Source organism: Alosa sapidissima, chromosome 18 (genome assembly GCF_018492685.1).
Source record: "Alosa sapidissima isolate fAloSap1 chromosome 18, fAloSap1.pri, whole genome shotgun sequence".
Classification (NCBI taxonomy): Eukaryota; Metazoa; Chordata; class Actinopteri; order Clupeiformes; family Clupeidae; genus Alosa; species Alosa sapidissima.
In genome coordinates this window covers 15,867,138-15,890,479 of record NC_055974.1, presented here as the reverse complement: position 1 = coordinate 15,890,479, position 23,342 = coordinate 15,867,138, and the positions used below count along the sequence as shown (strand labels likewise).

Here is a 23,342-nt window from a genome sequence, read left to right as displayed (position 1 = left end):
ACCAACATGACTGACTGAAAAAAATTACATGCAACACACCGCACAACATACAAGCAAAGTCTGCCAACAGGTCAATCAACTTTCAGGTAGAACACACGCACACACACAAACAAACAAGCCAACGTACCCGTCCATGGCCTCCTCGATCTTCTTCTTTCTCAGCTCGATGAGCTCAGGCGTCTCCATGCCGGCAGGAACAGACGAGAAGCCTCCAGGAGTGATCAGACCACTGATATGAGAAAACAATGACAACAACAACAATCAATCTCCATATCATTCAGCACATTATAGATTTCACAAGAAAAACAAACACCTTACAGTCCATCTGCATCAGCAGCAGAAAGAATCTCTTTCAACTGGAAATAGGGCGGTGCCATATTGTTATTGCATATTCTACATAATTATGTATTCTTTTCTACATTTTTGACATCACAATATTGACAATATACATATATTATGCATTTTTTGCAGAGCTATGAAAACTAGGGATGCACGATATATCGGCGGCCGATATATTATTGGCCGATAAGTGAAAAAATTAAAATATTATTATCAGTCCGATAACAGAATATTTTTTAAAGTCCTAATTTAGGCCTACGTAAGGTCCGTCTGGCTACACTGAGCTACTTGAGCTTGGTTGGCTATACTTTTTACCTCATGTCAGCTATATAATGTCAGCGGTGTGAATGTATTTCACAACTCTAACAAAATCTGTGGATATGCGTTCATTTGGGAATCTGTGCATCTCAAAATCCTCTCGTGAATGATCTCATTTCTCATCAGCATTTCTCATATTGAAATTGGTGTTGTTTGGTCACATCACCCTGACTGGAACACACTTTGGTGCATCTGCTGTTGTTTTTAAACAAAAGAATGTCCCTTTCCACTCCCTGTCTGTCTCTGGTTCATCAATAACATCACATGTCTGGCACTGAGGCTGCAGAGACTCTGGATTGAGCAGAGTGGGTGAGAAGGTGTGTGTGTGTGTGTGTACCTGTCGGCAGGTGTGAAGAAGCCTGTCTCGTCGGGCTTGTCCTCATCGCTCTCCTCCTCCTCCTCTTCCTCAGATGACTCTTCATCTGATGGCTCCAGCTCTCCCCATGGGGTCCTGTCCACCTCCTCCTCCTCTGCCTTGGCCTGAGTGAGAGAGTGAGAGAGAGAGAGAGAGAGACACACAAGAAAGAGATAGATGAGAGAGAGAAAGAAAGAGAGAGAGAGAAGAGGGCAAGGTTTAGAAAGTAAAAGAGCTAAATGATAACCGTTGGGAAAAACCCATTTGGCTACAATAAAAAATTCTCATTTAGCAGAGGCTTTTATCCAAGCGACTTACAAAAATTAGTTAGAAAAGTTTCTCAAAATTCTATGGTTATTCCTTCTTTTTCAACACTCATAAATCTTTCCTTTATTTTGACACGTGCCCTGATAGTAAGTTTAACACAACATGACATTCACAGACCCTTGAGCAAGCTTGAATGTGATACCTGTTACTTTTCCATGCAACAAATGTGTCCAGTAAACATGGTTAATCGAAACTATGCATGGAAATAGTGTCTGTGTGTGTGTGTGTGTGTGTGTGTGTGTGTGTGTGTGTGTGTGTGTGTGTGTGTGTGTGTGTGTGTGTGTCTCACCTGGAAGTCTACAGCGTTGGTCCCGAACACGTCTCCGTAGAGCGGCTTCCCCGTCTCATCCACAGGAGGCTTGCCCCAGCCACCCGCATGGTAACCGAACGAACAGCTCTGAGACATAGAGGGAAAGAGAGACATTTCAGAAGGAAAGGCAGCAGGATGAGGGAGAGGGGGGGCAAAATGGGAACGGGGGTGGGGGTGGGAGAGTGGATTAAATCTCCTTAAAAAAAAACACACACTCATTCTTTTGTACACCCAGAAAGGGAGAGGAGATTAGATATGACAGACAGAGGAGAATAGAAACCCAAAACATATTTTAATATCCCGGAATTGCAATATCTCTCAGAATCACAATACACCAGAGAACAATATGTGGAAGAATAAACGGTAAGAGAACGAGAAGTCTGAACCGTCTGGGTGTTGTCTCATGCTCAGGGCTGTGACTTTAGTCAGGGAGGATACAGTATGTGTTATTCATATTTGAACTAACAAGCTCATATATGTAATATATACACAGTGTGTGAGTGTGTGTGCATGAGTCTGAATATCTTTGAGTATGTATGTATGTGTGTGTATAGAGGGGTTTGGGTGCATGTGTCTGAATATATCTGAGTGTGTGTGCATGCGCATGTGTCTGAATATGTCTGAGTATGTATGTGTGTGTGTGTATAGAGGGGCGTGGGTGCATGTGTCTGAATATATCTGAGTATGTGTGTGTGTGTGTGTTCAGATGTCCACTTACGTCAGGAATGGGGGCGTTGAGTCCAGGGATCTTCAGGTTGGGGTAGGAGGGAGGCGGCCCGTACCTCTGCATGGCGATCAACCACGGAGGGGGAACCTTGTGAGAGTTCTATACACACACAGGATAGAAAAGAGAGAAAGAGCAGGGCATGAGTCAATAATCTCCTGAGACATTGTGAGGTAGAGCAAGTGTGTGTTTGCATGCAGTTGAAGGTGAAGTGAAATTGAATAAACCAATCACATGCAACCAGTGAATTCTGATATATCTATCTATCTTTTATTAATTAACTTCGGCCTGACTCTTCAGTCTTCGTGCGCCTGACTTCGCTCTGGCCACAGTGAGCATGCACTGTCGGCAAAATACTGTCAAACTGGCACCCACGGAGGCAGATAGGGGGATAGCTGAGTGGAAGAGAGAGAGAGAGAGAGAGAGAGAGAGAGAGAGAGAGAGAGAGAGAGAGAGAGAGAGAGAGAGAGAGAGAGAGAGAGAGAGAGAGAGAGAGAGAGAGAGAGAGAAAGAAGGGGTGAAAATGGTGAGAGAGCGAAAGGGCCGAGGTTCTTACAGGTCCAGTGGGCATGCCCAGGGCGATACGCAGCTCATCAGACAGATCACCGGGCTTCTTCTCCTTCAGACGAGTCTCAAACTCTTTCCCCTGAGAGAGAGAGAGAGAGAGAGAGAGAGGAGCAGGAGGGAGAAGAGGAAGGGTGGTAGAGAGAGAGGGGTAAGGAGAGGGAGAGGGAAAGAGGTTTAAGATGGAGGACAAAAAGTTCTGATAATTCAGCAAAGATGCAGCAGCATTGAGATTTTGTTTTATATACACATACAAGACAAGTATAGAATGTTGCAAAAATTATCATTTAAATTATTAATTTGAAATTTCTGCCATGCAAATGATGAGACAGGGCAGCCCAATAAAGTTGTAGACGAGAGTGATGGAGAAATACCTCATAGTACAGATCTCCATGGATGGTCAGTTTGGGCTTGATCTGCCATTTAAAGAAGGCGTCGTGGAGCTTCTGGTAGTCAATGTCGATCTTGCCCATCTTAGGACGAACCTTCTCACGCATCTTTGTCTTCATGGTCTTGGCGTCTTCCTACAGATGGAATGGGAGGCATGTTCAACCCTTTAGACACGGCTTCAAAATTATACTGACACTCACAAATATATTTCTCCTTTATTAGTTGTGCAAATAACAGGAAATACAGATCAATTTATTGTATTTTCTACATCATGTCTCATTTGGCTGTAGTTTTTTTAATTGAGTATCAAACTGTGCACATAGACAATGGTTATCAGAGGTTTTCCTGAGCCCATACAATGACTGGCCTGGAAACAGGTCTGGTTTTGATGCAGTGCCATCTGAGGTCCAAAAGACCACAGCCATCCAATATTTTTTCAGCTCTTTCCCTTGTTTGCAAAGATTTCTCTGGATTTTCTGAATGTTTTAAAGATATTATGTCCTGAAGATGATGAACTCCCCAAATTACATTGTTCCATCATTTGTGCACACAGGTTTACACAGAGTGATGAACACCCCTACATCTTTACTTCTCTTCTCTTCTCTTTATGCTCTTTTTAACACCCAATCATGTTGCCAGTTACCCTAATTAGTGAAACGTTCCTCCTTTGGCTTTCTTTTTCATTACACATTGACATTATCGTTTCCAGCATTTTGTTACCCCTGTCCAAACTTTGTCTTTTTAATGTTGCTGGTATCAAATTCAAAATCAAATTTGTCATTTTCAACATTTGACATGTTGTCTGAGTCCTTTTTGCAACTAAATATGAGTTTTAGGAAATTTGCAGATGATTACATTCTGTTTTTATTCACATTTTACACAACGTCCCAACTTTTTCTGATTTGGGTCTGTATGTATGTAAGTGCGAGTTCCCCTGTGTGTGTGTGTGTGTGTGTGTGTGTGTGTGTGTGTGTGTGTGTGTGTACCTTCTCCTGCAGGGCCTCCCTCATCTCCTGGATACCGGTGCGCTTGATGAACTCGGGCAGCTCGAAGGGCGGCTTCTCGATACCCCTCTTGCCCTGCAGGTACTTGCGCTTGAAGCACCAGTGGCGCGGTACGGGCACCGTGTTGCGCGTGGCCTTCAGGTGCACCAGCAGCTTGGGCTCCTGCGCAGTCACGTCATGCATCTCCACCACGTCCGGGCGCGCCACCAGCTGAGAGGGGTCAGAGGTCGCGGGTCAGTGTCATATACAGCTACAGAAAACTGATTTATGGTAAGCTTCCATTGTAGTGAAACACCTTTGACCTCTCTGCTACCTTTTGAGGTGTGGCTGTGAAACACATCAGCATGTTTGGGCCAGGGGTGTGACTGTGTGGCACAAACAGCCTCGATCTGCTCTGTTACATCTCGAGAGTCTAGATATTATGCATGTGTGTATGCTTATGGGATTATATACAGTATGTGTTTTTAAAAGTGTGTGTGTGTGTGTGTGTGTGTGAGAGAGAGTGTGTGTGTGTGTGTGTGTGTGAGAGTGTGTGAGACCTACCTGTTTGAGTTCAGCTACAGTCAATCTGTTCATGCGGCGCAGCTTCTTCTTGGACATCTTCGGAACGTCCGTCTTAATTTCCTGTGGCCGACATGATGGAAAGGACATAACAGAGGTGTTAGCAAATGGAGATTATGTTTTAATCACCAATCTATTAGCCCGCCCTGTGGTTTAAGGTCAGGATAGAGTGGATTATGCCGACAGCAACTGACACACATATCTGTCCAGCAAAGAACATGAACATTGCAAAAACACACAGAAACTGTACATTAATGGCCACATTTCTAATATTCATTTCTCAACACATTAATTTTCACAATTACACATTCTATTTGGTTTTCTTGAAACTTGTTCTGTTATTAATATCCTATTCGTGAGCTATAAGGCAATTTGCAAATTTTGAAAAACATTCTATCAACTTGGCAAACACTGTGTATGCAGCTAAACGCCGAGCGTCATTGGTGGCTTCTCCTCTTACGTCATCACTGTCGTCACTGTCCTTCCTCTCCTCCTCGAAGCCCTTCTTCCTGATGGTGGTGGCCTCAGGCTTCTCCGCCTTCTCCGGCTCCTTCTCCTTCTCTTTCTTCACGTCGTCCGTCAGCTGCAGAACAGAAAGAAAGAAAGAAAGAGGAAAAGAAAGAAAAAGAGAAAGAGAGAGAGAGAGAGAGAATGTTCACGCAATCAGTTGAGATCCACTTTACAAACATCAATCTGCTCACTCTGACACTTTGTCTTTGTGAGGTCACACTGTTTAGCATGATTAAATATCCAGACGATGTGTACTGTAGATAGATTTACAAGCTGAGTAAATATTTGTCCATCTCTAGATGTCATCTAGATGATCAGTTGCATGTATAACTGCACAATATGTATTATATGTACAATATATTACAATATTATATGTACTGCCATACACCTTAGAGTAATTTCATTTTTACAGACATAATTTACTGTATAGCTGGGCTGTTATTATAAATATTGACAGTGACAACAAGGGATAATGACATTACTGATGTAACTGGTGCTATAAGATGGCTGATAACCTGATTATGGAGTGACAACATCACCAGTTTTACTCCAAGAGTACATTCCAATATCTGACGACATTACACTTGAAGAGCATTGTGTCAATGACACTAAAATACTGCTATCGGACCACCTTAGGTCAACGCATCTGACCTTGAAGGCTTCAAAGATCCTCTTGAAGAAGATGAAATTGGGGTCGTAGATCTCCGGCTCCTCAGTGATGTATTCGATCTCCACCTCCGGCTCGTTCTCCTTCTCTTTCTCTTTCTCTTTCTCTTTCTCTCCCTTCTTGGCGTCCTCAGACTCCTTCTGCGGCTCCTGGTCACGCTTCTTCTTCTTCTTCTTCCTGTTCCGGCGACGGCGGTTCTTCTGATGACGGAACAAGAACAAAACACAAGATTAAAAGGCCGTTAAATGTCTACTTTGTGCTCAAAGCCATTTGCAGCTACGGTTCCGCACTGACCCGCTAGAGGGTCAGTGAGACTGAGGTCAAGCGTACCTCTTTTTTGGAGAGAGCCGAGTCATCATCCTCTGTCTCAGACAGAGCAAGGGAGGAGTTGTTCAGCTCGGCGTCTAGACCCTCACTTTCGTCTTCCGCTGTACAGAAACAAACACATACAGGCTTTGGTCAATTTATGTAAAATCATGACATCCAAATTTTGCGGGAACTCAATGCAAGGCAGTTTTGACTCATGAGATGCAGGGAGGCTCCTGACCTGGGGGGGCAGTGCTGAGCTGCTCCTGTCTCATATCCTTTAGCTGCAGGATCTTCTCCAGTGCCTGAGGAATCTTAGGTCCAATGCCCACCTCTTCACCCTGCCAAGACTGGAACACCAGAGAGAGAGAGAGAGAGAGAGAGAGAGAGAGAGAGAGAGAGAGAGAGAGAGAGAGAGAGAGAGAGAAAGAGAGAGAAGAGAGGGAAGAAGGTAGAGAGGGAGAAGAAGAAGGGTGGTGGTAGAAAAAGAGGGGTAAGGAGAGGGAGAGAGAATGAGGTTTAAGATGGAGGACAAACAGTTCTGATGATTCAGCAAGGATGCAGTAGTTGCTGAAGACTGATCAGTTGTCAGTTTCTATTAATCGTGTGCCAGGAGGTGTCAGGAAAGCGTGTGTCAGGAGGTGTCAGGAAAGCGTGTTCAAAGATCAGTACCTCTCTGCCATCTTCTCCGGGTGGTGGGGGCATCCGCTGCTTCTGGTTGGACTGGGACATCATGGACACACCAGGAGGGGGTGGCCCACTGTTCATGGCTTCCAAGACAACAGGACAAGTCAAAATGCTGGATCCTCGCACATCAGTACAAACTAGCTCAGTTGCTAAGCACGGCTAAAAGTATCCTCTACCTGATAAATTGTACTGTAACAGGAACAGCCTTATTAACAATTCCAAATTTGACAAAGGAAAAGTCCCCTGTGCTATTATACGAGTATAAATGGGGTTTTTTTTGTTGACCAGACACTGTTAGTAAATACTCATTTAGTAATTAGACAGACAATTGTTTGTGCTATTGGTGATTGCTACTTGGGTAGAGAGAGTGAGAGGCAGATTGATCACCTCTCATGGGGGGCAGGCTGGACATGGGGATCAGAGTGGCGCGGGGGGTGGAGTCCGGCATCCTCACGCCGGGGGGGCCCTGCTGCCTCACGACCATCTCCTGCTGACGCTCCTGCTCCAACAGCACCGCAGCCTGAGAGAGAGAGAGAGAGAGAAAAAAAAAAGAGAGCGAGGTAGAGATCGAGAGAGAGAAAGAGAGAGAAAAAAACAGAGAGAGAGAGAGAGAGAGAGAGAGAGAGAGAGAGAGAAAAAAAGAGGGGTAGAGAGAGAGAGATTGAAAGAGTGTTAAAAGAGATAGGCAACATGAAGGGAGCAAATAGGCTGAGCATGAAAACATGACTCGTCCTTAACGTCTATATACAGTCCATTTAACAAAATACTTTATTTCAACCCAACCCAAAAGTCCAATGCCTCTATGCTTTGGTGTCAATAGATTATAAGTGGCACATAGGACTATGGTCTCAAACAGCCATGACCACAGAGCAGGGATCATGGGTGGGGTGGGGTAAGACAGAGTATAATGGGTGATTGGGCTGGGCTTGCTCACCCTCTTCTGCTGCTCCAGAAGCTCTTGCTCCTTCATCTGCTCCTCCATGACCCGAGATTCACCCTATGACGCACAGACACACGCTATAACTTGCGGCAGGCAGTTTCTCGCACATACTGTATATACTTTCATTAAAAAAACACAATGTCTCAACGACTGATTAGTGCTCTTCTATTGTGCACTTAGCTAGGCATAGTTCCATATTGACCAAACTCTGATCTTTTATGTGCAGTTCTTAAGGAAACTACTTCACAAACTATGACAAAACCACCATCAGTAACTACATGCACATTGCTAATTCTGTCTGATGCACACACCAACTCTCATTCATGCTCAACGCTAAAAACTAAAACTTGTCCGTTCTCTGCATTAATTTAGTCCATCACTTCAAGCTTACAAATACAAATGAAACAAACGTATGAAATGTATCCACGTATTTATGTAAACGCATAAACTAGGCTTAACAGTAATCAGAGTAGCCTCTCTGTAAGTGGTCAGCACTAGTCTGAGTACAGCAGCTGTTCTCTGAAAGTCACTTTTGGATAAAAGTGTCTGCTTAATACTTCTATACCTTTTACACACGGACATAAACATACAGACACACACAAAAACAAACACACACACACACACACACACACCATGGGTCCGCGCTGTGGCTGGCCCATGCCAGGCGGCTCCAGCCCCATGTGCATGCCAGGGGGAGGGGGTCCTCCCATCATGCTCATGGCCTGCAGCATGCCAGGGGGCAAGGGCATGGGGGGTATCGGGGGCATGGGCGGGAGGCCCGGCATCTGTGGATGAAGAGAGTATGTCATGACCTGGCAACAGAACCATTTACTGAAAATGTAATTTCCCATAAGGCCTCCATGACCTAGGATGACGTGATGTATATTAACTTGCCTACTTTGTTTTCTGTGCAAAGTTCTGTGCCAACACTTTAGAGTAACACACGTTATTAGTATTGTTGAGTAAGGGTGAGCAACAAGATGTGTGGGTATGCCGGTGTGGTGGTAGTGAGGATGGGGAAAAGGGAATCAAATAAGGTGTTCAGGTAGACAAGTATTACTTCTTACTGCATATTTTGCTATGACAAATGCCTCATAAAATCATCTAGATCCCTATAATAGCGCTAAAATGTTAACAAAACAATGAGTAAGAAGATTAAATCGCTCACCTGTGTCATTGGCTTGTCATCTCCACCTTGGATGTTGGGTTTGCTCAAAATCATACCCGTCTACAAAAAAAAATATTACATAAACACGTACATCAACACAAAGCACACAACCCATACTCAAGAGTGGGAGACAGAGAATTATTAATATTTACTAAGACAACTACTATTGGCAGTAACTTAACCATGTTTTACAATAACTTTGAGAGTGAACTTAAAATCTGAACAGCATGTCACATATTCCTTATGAACATATTTGATATCAACAACAGAAGAAAAAAAAAACATTACCTGCATCATGTACCCTTTCAGTCTGTCAATTAGATCATCTCTCGGTCCTGATGGAAATAGCACATTGTTGTTAATTTCGGCAAATGTGACAGCCACTCTCAACATCAATGATAGTAAACACAACTATAAAGCAGCAACAAACAAACATTCCTGTTCCTACAACTAAAAATGGTTAATACTGCATTCAGCTCAGCCAGGGCACCAGCCTAGAACATGCGAAGAAGGTAAGCTGGCTGACCTGCTTTCCACCGTGTTGTTTATTTTACATGGCTTATAACTACTCGTAACATTGTTGCCAAATAACGCATTTAGCAATGCATGCTTCTTTCGCCCAATGCACAATGCGGCAACTGTATGCATACACTAAATCGATGATTGTGCCAGTTATATTTCAACTTTCAAGCCTGACATGATCACCAAATAGCCAAGTTGGGTAACGTCATTCGTCGTATTCATTTTGTTGGCTAGTAACGTTAAGCTAACCTCAGCTAACTCTCTATGATGTGCCAAGTTTTCAGGAAGTTGTTATGTTGCGTATCTTATTAAATACACAATTAAAAAACAAACAAATGGGAGACCAAACTTAACTATTTCTAATAGTTTCTCAAATACGCAATATAGTTAACTAGATGGATAACTAGCAATTCATTTCACATGGCCTAAATTGTGGTCATGAAGAAGCCTAAGCTTAGCTAACTAGCTAGCTAGCTATGTAGCTAGATACAGCGCATGAAAGAAAAAGCTCATTCGATTTGTACCCATTATTGGCGCACCGATCTCCGCCAGTTTAGCCTGCAGCTCGGGGATACTCCATGTGTTCAGAGACGCCACAGCACCACCCAGGTCGGACGGGTTGGCGTCGGTTCCTGGTGGTCCGTCGCTAGCCATTTTAACTTTGGTTCATTCAGACGCTCCACAAACAACGAACACGAGCAAGAAGGTGCAAAGAGGTTCACGGGAAGATTTTCATTCGCTCCCTCTTTCTTCTTGAACACAAGCTTCTTCTTGAACACAAGCTCTATCGCCCCCTACTGTATTGGAAGCTAAATAGACTCAAAAACCTTGTGGCTTGACAAAGGTTAAACCTACTTTTAGTTGGTTTCACAATGATTTCCTTTATTATACAAAAGCTCTTAAAGCTATGAAGTCTAAGAAACCAGTACAACCTTTGAACAATGTTACAGAATATGATTTAATGACGAAGCCCTAGTTATGTTTTTTTTTTCTTTGCTTCCCTCTTTTTATGTTTTTATGTCCATGTTTTTTCTGTACATGGATGGACTCCTCATTGATTGTTTTGAGCCATGTTTATTGTATGTGAATTACCAATAATAATAATTTAAAAAAAATAGTGAGGCCTAATAGCCTATTAATCAGACTAAGTTTGTTGTTTAAAGGAGAATTCCGGTGTGATATTGACCTAAAGTGTATTGAAACATGATACCGAGTGTGAACGTATGTCTCATAGCCCATCTCGGCTTGTCCCCTGCACTCCAATCCATGCATTTCCACTGAATTATTTTTGGAATCTGATCCCTTATCATACCTGTTCATTCTTACTCGTTGCTCGACTTATCGTGACTAAATTCAAGATGGCTGCAAACGCTAAACTTCGTGAAGATACTGTCTGTATAAATCGTCTTGTAAGTAAACTACCAGTGCTTTTTCAAAGTTCTCAATGTCTCGTTTTAAATGTCAGGGCCCTCGGAAGTCTACCAATGAAGTGTGGAGATACATTGAGCCTCATAAATGGGTGTAAAACAGTGATTTATTTGCATGGCTAGCCCGATGCCGAAGCACCACTATTGAAAAAGCTGTTGGTAGCATCGGCTAACTAGCGCCAGATTTTGGAGTGCAGGGGACAAGCCGAGATGGGCTATGAGACATACGTTAACACTCGGTATCATGTTTCAATACACTTTAGGTCAATATCACACCGGAATTCTTGTGTGCAATGTGCACATGCATTAGTGCTGCTACTGTAAATGTATGTAGGGTTTGACTCCACAGCCACCCCACCAGAAATGGGCATTAGTTCCTGCAGTCTGTCTACGGGCAGGATATTTTTGCTGTTAAATGAATAAATGTATGTATTTTTTGAAGGCAAACCTGTCAGCCCTGAAATTGACAGAAAATTCAGAGGACCTACAAGATTTATGGAAAGCCTGCAACTTTTTCAACTGACCTCAATTCAGGCTGCTTTCACATTGGCTTATAGGTAGGCCTACTATCAGGCTTGGGTCAGATTACTTTGAAATGTAATCCATTACTGACTACAAATTACATGGCAATTTTTGTAATCAGTAACGTAATCAGTTGGATTACCAAAAACATGTAACATAATCTGATTACTTTAGGATTACTTTTAGATTACTTCAATAAATATGTCCCTTAAGTAAAAGACACCACCACTGAATTGATGAAAGAATTCTCATTCTATTTTTCTCTTTTTATTTCATTACATCCAAGGAATCACTTTGCTCTGAGTAAAGCATTTCTGTGTGAATTAACTGATCTTAAAAAAATCTTAATGTATCCCCTTGTTTTAGTGTTACCATTTACTTTGAGGTCACCAGGTCCCATTGTCTGAAAAACACCCAAAACTAATACATTTCTATAGCTATTTTCCAGTTTGGGGGTGGTGTTTTGGTGGTTGAAATTTTCACCCCATCCCAAAATTGATCACTTAGTCATCATGGATGTGATCATGGATCACTATTCTCCAAACATGCACAACTCAGCTTAACCTTTATAAGGGCACACCCAGTAGCGGCTCCTGGGTTGACAAATAGGCGGGGCAGAGTCTGATGATCAAGTTTAGAAAAAAAAAGGCACACTAAGGGTGGTCCACGGATATTTTGTTCATTTTTACGGCTCTTTCTTTCTATGGCTAGGCTATGAGCGAAAACTGGGTAATGGAATCCCATAATGTTAGCACTTGCGGTCAATACACCATTTTTTCATGCATTATTAACCTATGGTTAACCTACTTAATGTTATTTTATTAGGTAAGGCTATTTGCACCACTGGTGCAATTAGCAGTGTATGCTATCCATACCCTGGTGCAATAAGAAGTGAATTCTATTCGTACCCCCGTGCACACAGCAATGTGTTCTATTAGTACCCCGTCTGGTACAAATATCAATGTAGGCCTATGCTATTCGTACCCCGGTGCACACAGCAATGTGTTCTATTAATTACCCCGTCTGGTACAAATATCAGTGTATGCTATTTGCACCCCTGTGCATTTATTCTGGCATATTGATCACACAATGTAATAATAAAAAAAAAAAAAAAAAAAAACAAGCAACATGTTTTTTTGTTGTTACGTGAGCAGAGGTCATACACTTTTTGCTAAATGCACTGGGGTATGATGTAACAAATATACAGTAATACAGTAATACATATGAATGTAGTGGGATTGCAGTTCATTGGCTTTACAGGAAGTATGTATCCATTATCTTGGCCTTAATCATTGTAACGTGGGGCTTTAGCTCTGTGGTGCGCTGGTGCAGAATTTGGGAATTGTTTTCACTCACCTGGTATGCACACGGATATAAGTGGGAGTGTGTTGCATTTCCTGGCCTAAGCCAGATAAACAAACCTGTAAAGGATGTTCAGTCGTGTCTGTGGGTTTCATGGAAGAACAACACCTTGATCGCAGAATATGATCCTTGATCCTTTTCGCAGAATATACCTAGAAGAATCTTTTCTTGAAATAGAATGGAACACCCCTACATTTTCTTAGAAGAACCCATTACCGGCTCCAGGGTTGACAAATAGGCGGGGCAGAGTCTGATGAACAAGTTTAGAAAAAAAAGGCACACTAAGGACGGTCCACGGAGATTTTGTTCATTTTTACGGCTCTTTCTTTCTAAAGCTAGGCTATGAGCGAAATCTGGGGAATGGAATCCCATAATGTTACCACTTGCGCCATTTGTTTATGCATTATTACCCTATGGTTAACCTACATAATAATTATTTTATTCATAAGAAGTGAAGTTTAAAATTTTGAGATTCCAGACAAATAAAAGCTACAAGGTAGGTACCGGTAATCAGCTCATTAGCTCAGATCAGTGGAGAACTACTTTGGGGGAAAAACTCAAGAGGGAAACAAATTAACCGAGAATTCAAAATCGAAATCAAAAATCCACTGGAGCTCCAAGTGTAGGCTTCACGCCGCATTACACCACTCAGCTCTCATAGTCAAGTTCAAGCTGTTTATTGTCATGTAGGCCTACTCATAAAATAAATTATAAGTAACGAAATGATTGTGTTCAAGAGCCAGCTCAACTTTAAAGAGTAAATTAAAAGTAGGCTATTCATTAAAAAGGTAAATATTCTGTGTGTAGGGTGGGGGGGGGGGGGGGGGGGGTATACCATGGAATGAGTGCTTGCGTGTCCACCATGCACATACACGTAAAAGGGCAGTTTTTTTTACGAACTCCTTGGGGAATGATTTGGAAAATTTGAGGAAGCTTGAACTATCAAATAGGATGGCGGCAGACAAATGGCCAGTGAATGAAAATCTGTCGGTAGCGGTAACTATGATTGTCACACACTTCATAGGCAATTTGCGCAAAGTTAGAAGCGGACCTGCGCTTATCCTGGACACCGGTATGTTTTGCACAAAGGCACGGGACATCACGTAGGCCTCAGGGATGGATTACTGCAGACCCCCCCCCCACATATGCGACAATTAGTGGGGGGCCCTTAATACATCTGGGCCCAGGGGCCCGAAAGTTCATAATCCGCCCATGGTAGGCCTATATTTTATTGCGTTTAGAACAACCAGAGCTTCTTATCAGACATATGGCCTACCACGAACGTGAAAATGTCCGATTAAATGACCGACTCTTGTCCTTTGTTTGTTGGTATACAATGTTAATGTCGGGCTGATCAGGTCCTAGGTCTTTGATAGCTAATTTAACTACAAACTCAAGTCTTTCGAATTAGTTCTTTAATAGAAACTCCACACTATTGCACACACGCTGTTCACTCGCCATTTTTCCACTGTCTGTCTGACCTCACAAACTTCGTGCGGACTAAAACAGTAGGCATAGGCTAGTACAGTACAGTAGGCATATTACAGTAAGTTCTGACGTCGTATAGGGTGGGCAGTGGCATGATCTGACCTTCTACTAACCGCGCTCTAGCTGCAGTTCCATTATCGGTCGACAGATTTATATAGACAAACAGCAGGCGCTGAAATGTGACGTAGTAGGCCTACAACAACTATGGATATGATCAACGAGATCTTCTTTTGCAATCTTTGCAAATCATACAACAATGTAACATAATTGAGTACTTTGCCCATGATTACAATAATAAACAAACAACATTTTATTTAAAAAATATATTTTGTGGATCTACTTTTCTAGTGGATGAATCGTTAGTAAGGCTCTGCCCCTCCTGCCCAAGTGAACGAGCCGCGTCTGGGCACACCTGGACAATGAATTTAGCTTTCGCTAGATTTTTTTGACCCAGGAACATGGACTGAGATTGAGCCGTGGATGTGGGCATGGGAGAGCAGTGCTCAACCACTTCTCCAAAGTGGCGAATGACAGAAAGAATTTGAGACCAAGCTTTATGTTCATGTTTATGTTTATCTTTCTTGGCAGATACTTTTGTGGAAGTGACTTAGAACAATATCAATAAACATTACATTATCATTAAAATGAATAGCCTTTATTAAACACTCTATAACTAATACAACTAATAGTAGGCTAATCATGATATTAATTAAATATCAACATCAAGTCATATAAATAATGACATCAGAAATATATGCATGACTGTACATCGATTAATTATGGAGTGAGGATTGTCTCAAAATGATTTAAATATATATACAAGGATATAAATATCCAAATACAAAATACAGACATGTGCTCGGGCCCGCCATTGCCGCTTGCGGCTGTATTCATATTTGTATTTTGTATTTTGAAGTTGCAGTTGATGAATAAACTGAGAGGTGGATAAACTCTAATAAGAGGTGGATAAACTCTATTTCTGAAATTTCAGAGGTGGATAAACTACACGCCTGCCTATGCATAGGCCTACATGGCCTGCACCTCTTCAAGTCTATCGGCTCTGACATTTTTTTTTGTTTTGTGCAGAAGGTGCCACCAAGAGGCAGTGTTGGGCCAATGCATTATTTCAACAATGTGGAAATCAAATTGCACAAAGCGTATTACTTTTACACACACCAAGATGTGTTACATGTATACCGCAATTCTGCATGGGAGTTAACCAACAATTAACCACATCATCCTAAAAGTTCCCACATGCTGCATTTGGAACCCGTCCGCGGTCACTGGGGCAGGGGATGGGGCGTTAACACAGAGGCGTGCCATAGAATCGCTTGCGCTTTTCGAGTGTGTCTGAGTGCCATACGAGTATACGCTACAGTATCCGGGAAGTCTGATGAAAATAAACGGACACAAAATCCCAACCTTTCTCTACATAGACTACTTTCCAACTGTGAAGAGGTGCAGCAAAGGTAGGCTATCTGTTAACTTTTCACCCAAGAATTTCTCACGAACGGTAGGCTATGCGTCGCTTCTCGCGCTTTCTCTTGTTTTGCGACTGTGAGGTAGAATTTAAACTCTGCATGCATGCCTGACCGACCGTGTGCCCCTACATTTTGGAAACGAAACATCTTGGAAGTTATCTATCTGTCAGGGGCTTTTGTTTAACTATCTTAGATAAAGATTGGCATACAGTCTGTTGACTCTCGTCGGTAGGCGCATGTTGTTGGTAGGCTATAGTGGTATTCTTTAATTATGAGATTTGGACTTCCTGAAATAGGTCTTCTTCAAGACACATGAGATGTACACACAAGTTGGATCACTTCCTGAATAGTCACATAAGGAATATGTCTGGAGATATGTAGGCTAGTTTCCCTATCTTGCTCAGACAGCTGTTTCAACTCGTTGGCTCCTTGCCCTGACAAGCCATCAGCAGCAGGCCCACGACAGTAATAGTTTGAAAGTTTTTACTGACTTTGACTTTTGTAAGTGAAGAGGAACAATATCAGTGTCGGCAAAGGTAAAAACTTGTGAGAACTCAACTTGTCATGTGGAAGTCTTTAATACATAAAAAAAACTCTCAGGAAAGCATACATTGTGCTGGACTGTCAGGTTGACATTGTACTGCACTGTTTAACCTGTAGGATGTGTAACCACACTATAGCCTAATGTGAAGGCTACATATTTTATGTTTGAACTGCAAGACTAACACAACTGCTGAGTGTTTTTTTTTGTTTAAAGAAGACATCAGCTGAGTTAACCATGAATGAATGTTGTTACACTTTATGCTGCCATCTTTAAATTACATGCTGTCTTCTATAGGGAACTGCATGTAAGCATAGACTTCTGTTAACCTACTGTTTACACTGCAGTTGATTTGGGTGTTGTGGTAACATGTAAACAGACACACCCCATAGTAAAACATTAATCTGCAGTCACTTTGGGGGCCTATCTGGAAAGCCTACAGTAGCTTGGAATAGCAATTTGCTGCAAATTGATAGCAATTAAAACCTTAATTTAGTCTTACAATATGATTTTCTTCATGGAATACCTTAACTGTGTCCCCTGACCATACTAGAGACAAGAGGTGGTTCATGAACCTCAGAACATAAAGGAAAGCAGGAATGTTTTGATCCATGTCACTCATGTTTGTATGTGGGATGGAGGAAAGTTACCCCTTGGAAGACTTCATGAAATATTCATATACATTTTCATACCTTTCTACTTCAGTGGTTGTGAGTTTTTTTTTTTTTTTTTTTCCTAATTTTTGTTTTATGGCTTTGGATGCCTGAACACTCCTGAGCATGTTGTACAATGAAAAACAGGGTCAGTGAACATATAATAGTTGCAGCATGGGAACGATCTTTGTTTGGCTGCATCACAGCCATTCAGTGGGTGTGACTGTATTCTGCCACCGAGGCCAGAGGATTTAGCAACATAAACTCTCGGCCAATGAGAAACGGCCTTGTCTCTGGGGCTGGGCAGGCAACCAAGTTAGTCATGAGAGAGAGAGGGAAGGGAAAATAGACGGAAAAGAAAAAGAGACACATGAAAGCCATAAGCGTGACTGAGATGAAAGAGGATGGAGAGAGAATAACAACCGCACTAAAACAGATGAAACAGACCAACAGAGGATGTCCTATTGGTGTAAATTAGCTGAGAGCTAAACTATAGCTAACTCTCAGAAGTCAACTGGACCCCAGTGTCTCTCCTCCCTTTGCTTGGCCTCTCTCACACTGCATGTGGCAGTGTTTAGTAAGACTCTTGTTCTCAGCCTCTGGGCAATCCTCTCTCACTCACTTGTTCCAAGTGCAAGTTCAAGAGGAGATCACACCCTGCAGCCTCCTCCTCCCCTCTTATTGACCTGGACTGACCCTTCAGTTTTCAGTCCCAGTCACTCTGTAGGACCAAGAATTGTTAGATAGCATGTAGTAGTATATCTTATGAGAGTGCACTTGGGAGGTTTCAATGAGTTGTGAATGATTCTGTCCAAAGTAGGACATTTTTCTTTTTTAAACCACAGCAGAATAGCATGTAAGGGCATGTAAGGCTATTTCATTGATTGAAGACGTAATAAGTTTACATCAAGTGGAGGTGAAATGGAAAATGATTCTGCACGGTGTGAAATATGATATGGACCACAAGCTACGTGCTAGAGTAAACCAGATTCATGTGGGTATGAGAACATCTAACATGATGGTGTGACTTGATGCACGCTTGCTCATATATCCTGTATCACTGATTTCCACCACCACCGCATTATAGTTACGGCTACGGGGGGAAAAAGCTCAGGCTTGGTCTGCAATGCGATCAGGTGTGGCTCAGCAGTCTAGCTCAGCAGTTTAAACTGTTGTGTGAGCAAACAGTGACTAATCCCCCAGCCATGACTGGGTTTTAGCATATAGGGTAGAACTATATGGGAGAACAAGAGATAGGGGGGGGGGGGGGGGGGGGGGGGGGGGGGGTCTCATAAGACTGTGCATGCTGGGAAAAAGCACAAAGAGGGGAACGTCCATCAACATCTCTCGCGCGTGACTTCTCCTGGACAGGAATGTCCACCTATAGGGATGTCAGAGATGTGTCAGATGGCACTCGTGTCGCTGTTTATTGCACGCTCGAGAAATACTTCTTCTTCCGCATGGCGGAGAGGCAAGGACATGTGGTAAGATAGGGAATCGGAGACCTTGAGGAAGAGAGGGGGGAAGATGGGGACAAGAAGTCGTCCTGCAGGCTTAATGTGAAGAAAGACAAATGGCAATGACAAGAATGCATAGACAGGGATTTTTTTTATTATCAGTGGCTGTAGGCCAGTGCACCTGGGGTGTGAAGCAATTAGGTATTGGAATGCAGAGAGAGAGAGAGAGAGAGAGAGAGAGAGAGAGAGAGAGAGAGAGAGAGAGAGAGAGAGAGAGAGAGAGAGAGAGAGAGAGAGAGAGAGAGAGAGAGAGAGAGAGAGAGAGAGAGAGAGAGAGAGAGAGAGAGAGAGAGAGAGAGAAAAAAAAAAGAGAGAGCAATACCACAGATGTGATCATGCCTGTTTATTCTCAGATATGAAAGTTTTTGTCCTCTAATCATTAAACCTTGTTGAGTCAGAGGTTCCTAATTAAGTTACAGTTGCATGTGTTTCTCCTCCTGGGACACTCCTCCCACTCAATCACAGTGGAAGTTTCCAAAATGACAAGCATCTTCCTTTCGTCTGGAAGGAGAACCCTGTCAGCAAACAAACCCCTGTCTGTGATTTGAAATCTGTAAGGTTCACAGTGACACAGGAGAGAAATCTGATCTACTGTATGTTTTGTGTATGGTACATCAGCCAAAAAGGCACGTGCCAAAGATTTAATCACTGGACAGAAATGTTACAGATTTATTCTACAGCTACCACTCTGCAGAACACTGAACACTGCACCACACTATTGAATGCAACTGTATGTTCTTGTATCATTCAACCAGAAGGGAAGTGCTAATTCTTTAGTGAAGAATAACTATAAAACTGGACTTGTTTATTTACCTGCTTAGTAGTAGAAAGCTGTTGGTAATGTCAGAGGGTGTGTCTCCCTTGCATAATCAAGTCCCAACCTGAAGACATGCCATAAAACTACAGTATCTAGCCTGGAATATATCCACTGTATGTCAGCTAACAGCTAACTTTAACTCTCCTTCAGTCCATGTCAAGTTGTCTAGGTGTTGCAATCAGTACAGCTCTGCCCAAACTTGAAAATGGCTTGTTCAACACATAAGAGATGCAAAGGGACAACTCAATTCCTTTTTGGGGTTTTATTTTTCTTCCAGATGGTTCTGATGGCATTGGTAATATGTTGAAACAGTTGAATTGTTGTATGAATTGAATGTCCTAGGATTAGGGACTATGGACTATGGAATAAGGAATAGGTTGATAACCTTAAAGATAAACAAAAAATAAACATGCATTACTTCACACAATAAACAATGCATGGTAAAGCAATGAACAAAGCACAAAGCAGCCCAAACAAAGCAACTCCTTACACATCTCAATCTCAATGTAATCCACTATATCACTTTAATGCAATTATCTCCACTACCACATTATCTGCACTAAAGAAATACATATATAATTAAACATATAATTTGTGTTAAGCACTAAATGCAACATACAGTTGTAAATCATTCCAAACATTACATACCAGTTGCGTCTTTAGGGTTGAACAATGAGCTGTCTTTCTTGTTACCAGGTTCAGGAATCCAAAGGGGAATTCAGCAAAGGGGTGACCAAACTAATTCCAAACATTTCATGCCCATGCTTATTTGGCAGGTGCGCAGGTAAAAGCAGTCCCTCCAGCAGTGCTGACTAAATCGTATGCATTTGGGTTCTCTGCCCTCTTCAGGCCTGGAGTTGGAAAAGCTGTGGTTGTGCTCAGTTGTGGCGTGTGCTCATGTATTGTGATTATTGTGACATTATTGTTTATATGTGATTAGGTCATTCTCTTCTTTGACGAAACAGTCCAGGAGCAAACGTGGTTTTGTAGCAGTGTTATTACTGGTTTGCCTTAGCCATCTGTAGTAGGCAGTGTGATTCTAGTGCTCTAGAATGTTTGGTAGGTACTGCTATTTCTCTTTGGTTGAAGCAGGAATGTTGCTATTTTGGGCCTCAGGATCAGCGACTTGAAAGTAATCTAATTACTGTCACTGGGCTTATTGTTAAGGTGTGTGTCACTCACAAAGCAGGAGAGCACATTTAGATGTGTGTTTGATTTACAGTCGATATTAAATTACACCCCCTGTCATTTTATATCATGATGTCTTTAATAATACAGTTATGCTTCAGGGCATATTTCCAAAGGGACTTCTATACTATACTGACCATTAAAGACATTATGGGATGGGATCACTTTACCTGGATGATGTTAAAATATTCTCAATCATCACACTGCAGTTTACACTGATGCCATCTCTTTTGCAAAAATCAGACTCATGTTCACGTCACATGTTGCTCACAGAACAGTGATGGCTTGGCTCGTTTCATTACCTTAAAAACCCACAGAGCACATTACGGAATCTGTGAGTTTGTGGTTGTCATGTTGTGTCTTTCCTGAAACAAATTGTCACCTTACTCTCTCTCTTTCTCTATCTATCTATCTGTCTATCTATCTATCTATCTATCTATCTATCTATCTATCTATCTATCTATCTGTCTATCCATCCATCCAGGAGCAGTTGGAGGTATCCGTCTGGCGACTGGAGCCTGAGCTTCCCTTCCTCCACAGGACCTGAGTGCTCACCTCTGCCAGTCTTCCCCCTCCTCTCCCTCCAGACCTCATCAGTTCATTCACACCTAGGTCTAAATATACCACAGCATCACTTCTGTCTGGATTCCCCAGGATCATCTGCTTCCGGATTGGCTGAAATCGCACCGTGCTGTGCTTACTGATTCCAGCAGAGAGACCCACTTGAAGTGCCATAGTTGCTGGGCGGGTTTTCAGAGTTGGGGTTTTGTTTGGGGGGTTCTATTGTTGTTACCGTGGTTACGCATCACTAATTGAAGAAGGATGGAGGCGCCGTTCGCCATGGGGATGGCTGCCAAGCTGCGCAACCAGTGGGACCGTGAGCAGGGTCTGGGCCAGAACCACAACGCCGTTAAGTTCCAGGGCCAGGACTTCGAGTCTCTGCTGGCCCACTGCCTCCAGACGAGGACGCTGTTCGAGGACCCGCTCTTCCCGGCACAGCCTTCTTCACTGGGCTTCAACGAGCTGGGGCCGCGGTCCTCCAAGACCCAGGGCACGCGGTGGATGCGACCCCCGGTAAGAAGGAAGCACTAAGGTCAACACTGACCTTCACAACGGTGATACATTTCAGATGAAAGATTGAGACCACATGCACAAACGGGGGAAAAAAAGATTCAGGCTGGTGGAAATAGTGCTGTGCATTTTCACAATAACACTACTTTCACATAAAATAGTGACACATGAGGCAAAATGGAATAGTTTAAAGGAATTATCCGGAGTAAAATGCACTTTAGATCAATTTACGGATTATTGGGATTACATACGTTGAGTTGACATCAAAATCATGTTATTCGGATGTGTTTTGAGAAAGTTCGATTTTACCGTTTTTAGTCAAAACTCGTTAGCCTGGAAGTGACCCGGGCATGTCATTTCGCCGCTACAAAACGCTATTTTTATACCTCTTCTACAGTTCCAAACAACATTACACTTACGTGGTAGTGAGTAGAGGGTCCCTAAAGCCAAACCGAAGCATCCCGAGGTCTTTATGTGGTCGGATAGAGAGTCCAGAATGAATTTCATCAAGCCAGTACCTTTCCGGAAATGCTGCTGCTGCAGCTGCCATCTGCAGCTGCCATGAAAGTCTGTAGGAGTCGATTGCCGAGTGTGGAGCACGCTCTGGTAACACGCTCTGGAAATTCACAATGTCGTCGCCGTTTTTTTTTTTAAAAAAAAAACATAGTCCAGTATTTCTTTCGAAATTGAAACGAAGTTGGACTACTACCACGTAAGTGTAATGTTGTTTGGAACTGTAGAAGAGGTATAAAAGTTGCGTTTTGTAGCGGCGAAATGACATGCCCAGGTCACTTCCAGGCTAACGAGTTTTGACTTAAAAACGGTAAAATCGAACTTTCTCAAAACACATCCGAATGACATGATTTTGATGTCAACTCAACGTATGTACTCCCAATCATCCGTAAATTGATCTAAAGTGCATTTTACTCCGGATAATTCCTTTAAGGCAGTGAAGATAGTGCTGCACTGTTTCACAACAGTAATATCTTCACATGAAAGAGTGTGGCATAAGGCACACAAATGGAAAAAATATGTTAAGGGTGCACAGTGTTGAAAGGATAGTGAGGTCCATTATGCCCACACACACTTTGAGTGCAGTCTGAATGGATAGAGAGACCCTTTGTTCAATCTTGAAAATCAAATCTTTTTGCAAGCATTTCATCCTTAACAGGACTTACAGAATGCAGCATGTAGCTCTAAGCTAAATAGAGTACTGAAATGAGAAAGCCTTTGATCAGCTGGCTTGGGTGCCCACTCAGGCACTCAGCATCTCTCAGTGTTGTGTTGACCGAGTCAAAGACTCTGGGCTGCAAAAGACCAACCTGTGAGAGGATGTGACCAGTATTAGTCAAGCAGCAGGATAATGATCACAATCTCTTCCTGTTCACAGCTTGACTTGTTTTTGTTTCCTTTATGGTGACAAGAATTTGCATAATCTTTGAATAGAGAAAAATTGTTTCACAGCATATAGCTCCAAACTGTATCACAAAGTTAAAGAGATTTAACATAAACGAGCACCTGTGGTTTGGCCAGTTGACCTATCCAACACAAATAATCTGTAGGTCTATAGGTATAAGTATACA

The 23,342-nt window shown here is 42.5% G+C and overlaps 2 protein-coding genes and 1 long non-coding RNA gene across 3 annotated transcripts in view; 1 reads left to right on the top strand and 2 right to left on the bottom strand.

The window, feature by feature from the left end:
* sf3b2 (splicing factor 3b, subunit 2) overlaps positions 1 to 10,425 on the bottom strand; it is a 13,469-nt gene extending 3,044 nt beyond the window's left edge. Inside the window, exons 1-19 of the mRNA XM_042069194.1 lie at positions 10,217 to 10,425; positions 9,459 to 9,505; positions 9,171 to 9,230; positions 8,635 to 8,787; positions 7,997 to 8,059; positions 7,450 to 7,582; positions 7,048 to 7,145; positions 6,617 to 6,725; positions 6,400 to 6,497; positions 6,054 to 6,269; positions 5,353 to 5,475; positions 4,875 to 4,955; positions 4,314 to 4,541; positions 3,312 to 3,461; positions 2,930 to 3,019; positions 2,368 to 2,475; positions 1,629 to 1,736; positions 995 to 1,137; positions 128 to 229 (exon numbers count right to left, since the gene is read on the bottom strand). Of these exons, the coding sequence (XP_041925128.1) occupies positions 128 to 229; positions 995 to 1,137; positions 1,629 to 1,736; positions 2,368 to 2,475; positions 2,930 to 3,019; positions 3,312 to 3,461; positions 4,314 to 4,541; positions 4,875 to 4,955; positions 5,353 to 5,475; positions 6,054 to 6,269; positions 6,400 to 6,497; positions 6,617 to 6,725; positions 7,048 to 7,145; positions 7,450 to 7,582; positions 7,997 to 8,059; positions 8,635 to 8,787; positions 9,171 to 9,230; positions 9,459 to 9,505; positions 10,217 to 10,346 (2,240 nt within the window). The 5' untranslated portion in view covers positions 10,347 to 10,425. The remainder of the gene's footprint in view (positions 1 to 127; positions 230 to 994; positions 1,138 to 1,628; positions 1,737 to 2,367; positions 2,476 to 2,929; positions 3,020 to 3,311; positions 3,462 to 4,313; positions 4,542 to 4,874; positions 4,956 to 5,352; positions 5,476 to 6,053; positions 6,270 to 6,399; positions 6,498 to 6,616; positions 6,726 to 7,047; positions 7,146 to 7,449; positions 7,583 to 7,996; positions 8,060 to 8,634; positions 8,788 to 9,170; positions 9,231 to 9,458; positions 9,506 to 10,216) is intronic.
* Positions 10,426 to 15,803: 5,378 nt separating this feature from the next.
* capn1 (calpain 1) overlaps positions 15,804 to 23,342 on the top strand; it is a 37,929-nt gene continuing 30,390 nt past the window's right edge. The window contains exons 1-2 of the mRNA XM_042069209.1: positions 15,804 to 15,960; positions 21,173 to 21,762. Coding sequence (XP_041925143.1) covers positions 21,511 to 21,762 — 252 coding nt within the window. The 5' untranslated portion in view covers positions 15,804 to 15,960; positions 21,173 to 21,510. The remainder of the gene's footprint in view (positions 15,961 to 21,172; positions 21,763 to 23,342) is intronic.
* LOC121689508 lies at positions 19,748 to 20,290 on the bottom strand. The gene is made up of 2 exons (XR_006024788.1): positions 20,149 to 20,290; positions 19,748 to 19,885 (listed from the first exon to the last, which is right to left on the bottom strand). It is a non-coding gene; the product is annotated as an uncharacterized LOC121689508 (long non-coding RNA).